Raw genomic sequence first — 2,608 nt, 5'->3', positions numbered from 1 at the left:
TCTTGCCACGTGGCGGGCACCGTATCTGACATAGGATGACGTCATATGTTGCTCCTCCGTCAACGCTTCGGCGTGTGTCACTTGCACTGCACCTCACTAATGTTATTGCCGTTGGGGTTATGGCTCTCTTATGAACACAATTTTGTACTCTTCCTTTTAATTCACCAACAAAGTTAGATTTGTTAGTTAAAGTGCCAAAATTATATGCATCACAAAAAATTGTTAGATAGCAATGTAGCATAGGAGTTATCTATTGTCTCGACTTTTCAATTTGAAAACGATTTCCTTCTTAAAATAAAAAATTATTTAATTCTCATTAATATTATAACTTTTATCAATATATCAAATATGAACTTTATTACATTATTCAAAAATATATTTCAAGGTACTTTTCAATTTCAAATCAATCTTTTAATGTTGATAATTCCACTATGAATTTATAAAATCTTACCCGAAAATTACACCACGTTTTATTTCAGCAAATTTTGACATTGAAAATGCTAGTTCTAAAACGCCAAAACGATTAGCATAAGAGCAAACGTTCGTTGATTGTACACCACAAAGCATGCATATAAATGCTATAGAAAAAAAAAAAGAAAAAGAAAAACTAGAATATATGTGGGGAAGTGTAACTCCACCATGTGCATCATAAATAAGAAAATGACGTAGACAAATATCTGTTTGGCCCTCTGAGATTGGGCACCAAATGGATAGAATCATAGAATTGGAAAAATAATTTAAAAGAAAACTTATATTTTTATCCACTTTTGTTGTATTAAATAAAAAAAATAAATTTTAATGTATTTATCGTATAAAATATTTTAATAATTATACAATTATATTTATTTGTTATAATTATTTATATAATTAATATAAAAAATAATTATTTTTATTGTTATAATATTATATAATTAAATATACGTATAAAATTATTTTACATTATAACAATACATCAAAATTAAATTATTAAATAAAAAATAAAGAGTCGGAAAACAAGTTGGGCGCCGTCCAAATCAATTGTACACAAAACGCAAAGCTGTGGGAAGCGAGCGAGTGACACAATCCAAAACGTCAGCCACAACAAGTATGAAGTATATGACCAAATACCACCGCGTTAATTAATATTAAAATAAATAATTTATGCCTAATTTGGCCGTTGACGTAATAGTGAACCATGACCCTTTCAAAATCATGTTCATCATCACCCTTTACAAATACCTCATATATAAATACCCTTGTAACCAAATTATTGAATTCCATAAAGCATAGCCATATAAGTACCATAAAACCATAACCATAACCAAAACCTACCCACTTCATAACCACATACATACACATTCATATCTGCTTGCTTCTTCTCATCATCACATTCAATTTGTGTACTCATCATCCAAATTTAAAGCCCATATTATCAATTTCGTCATGCATCAAGCAATTCCATACAGGTCATGGACTACCCACTTCACCCCACAGCCATTAAATATCATCCATTCCCAACCCATTGATGATAACAACAACAATAATAATAACAAAAATAATACCCTCTCTTTTCTCTTCTCTCCCAAAAAGGATCTCGCTAGTAAAGATTCCGAGAAGATGGTTCATGACATGGTGTCAGAAAATGCGGTGATAGTATTCGGGAGGCGGGGATGCTGCATGAGCCATGTGGTGAAGCGCTTGCTTTTGGGGCTCGGCGTCAACCCGGCGGTTTACGAGGTGGAAGAGAAAGACGAAGAAGGCGTGGCAAGAGAACTCGAAGCAATCGGCGGCGGCGGCGATAACAACAAGGTTCAGTTTCCAGCTGTGTTTATAGGTGGAAAGTTGTTTGGAGGGTTGGATCGTATCATGGCCACTCATATTTCTGGTGAATTGGTTCCCATTCTCAAACAAGCTGGGGCTCTATGGCTATGATCATTATGGCCTCATTCTCCATTAGTATTTTTTTTTCGCTGCTGCTTAATTTATTTCGCTACTTGTATTTTGCAAACTGTAATTGATTGAAATCATCACAACGTGAAGCTTTCAATTTGCTTATTTTGATAACGTAAATTTACTCCCATGTATATATTGTTGTCATTTAACAAAGAAGAAGAAGATCAGAAGAAGAAGAATTATTCTATGATATCAAAGCTGCGTTAAATAGCTTACCCATTGCTAGCTATTTGCTATACCGTATTATCCACGGTTATAGAATCAGATTTCAGAGACACACTAACATTATTCTTCGATTATGTTTTCATAAAAAGATCTGTTAACAATAAAATTGGTATCCAAAAAATTTAAACGCCACATCACTTTTGACAATTTTTAAAATTAATCAAAATTTTTTTTTCAATAATATATTTGCAAGTTTTTTGGTTCAATGCTTGGATCTCTTAAATACTAAATTGATAATTAACACCATTTAAATTTATCATATCATGAAATTATTATTTCCAAAAATTTAAATTAGTAAGAGGAGCCATAAATAATTATATAATTATATTTCTATAAGTTATCTCAAATGAGTATTATTTTTTAGTTTGTTTGTATTTTTTGTATAATTTTTTTTGAAGAATGCCAGGGGCCAGCAATTTTGGTGTTTTGTAACTATCAATTGGCCATCAAT

At 31.7% G+C, this 2,608-nt stretch overlaps 1 protein-coding gene across 1 annotated transcript; it reads left to right on the top strand.

Moving 5' to 3' along the window:
- The first annotated feature begins 1,248 nt into the window (after nt 1-1,248).
- LOC130943909 (glutaredoxin-C9-like) lies at nt 1,249-2,049 on the top strand. The gene has a single exon (XM_057871995.1). It carries the CDS (start codon nt 1,423-1,425, stop codon nt 1,909-1,911), a length of 489 nt encoding a protein of 162 aa, XP_057727978.1. The 5' UTR covers nt 1,249-1,422; the 3' UTR covers nt 1,912-2,049.
- Nucleotides 2,050-2,608: the final 559 nt, after the last annotated feature.

This window comes from Arachis stenosperma, chromosome 8 (assembly GCF_014773155.1).
Source record: "Arachis stenosperma cultivar V10309 chromosome 8, arast.V10309.gnm1.PFL2, whole genome shotgun sequence".
In the NCBI taxonomy this organism is placed as follows: domain Eukaryota; kingdom Viridiplantae; phylum Streptophyta; class Magnoliopsida; order Fabales; family Fabaceae; genus Arachis; species Arachis stenosperma.
Note: the sequence above shows the minus strand (reverse complement) of the source record. Positions and strands in the feature narration are given on the sequence as shown.

Bases quoted from the DNA above. Each gene is read 5' to 3' on its own strand.
- LOC130943909 (XM_057871995.1), top strand. From the start codon at position 1,423: ATGCATCAAGCAATTCCATACAGGTCATGGACTACCCACTTCACCCCA.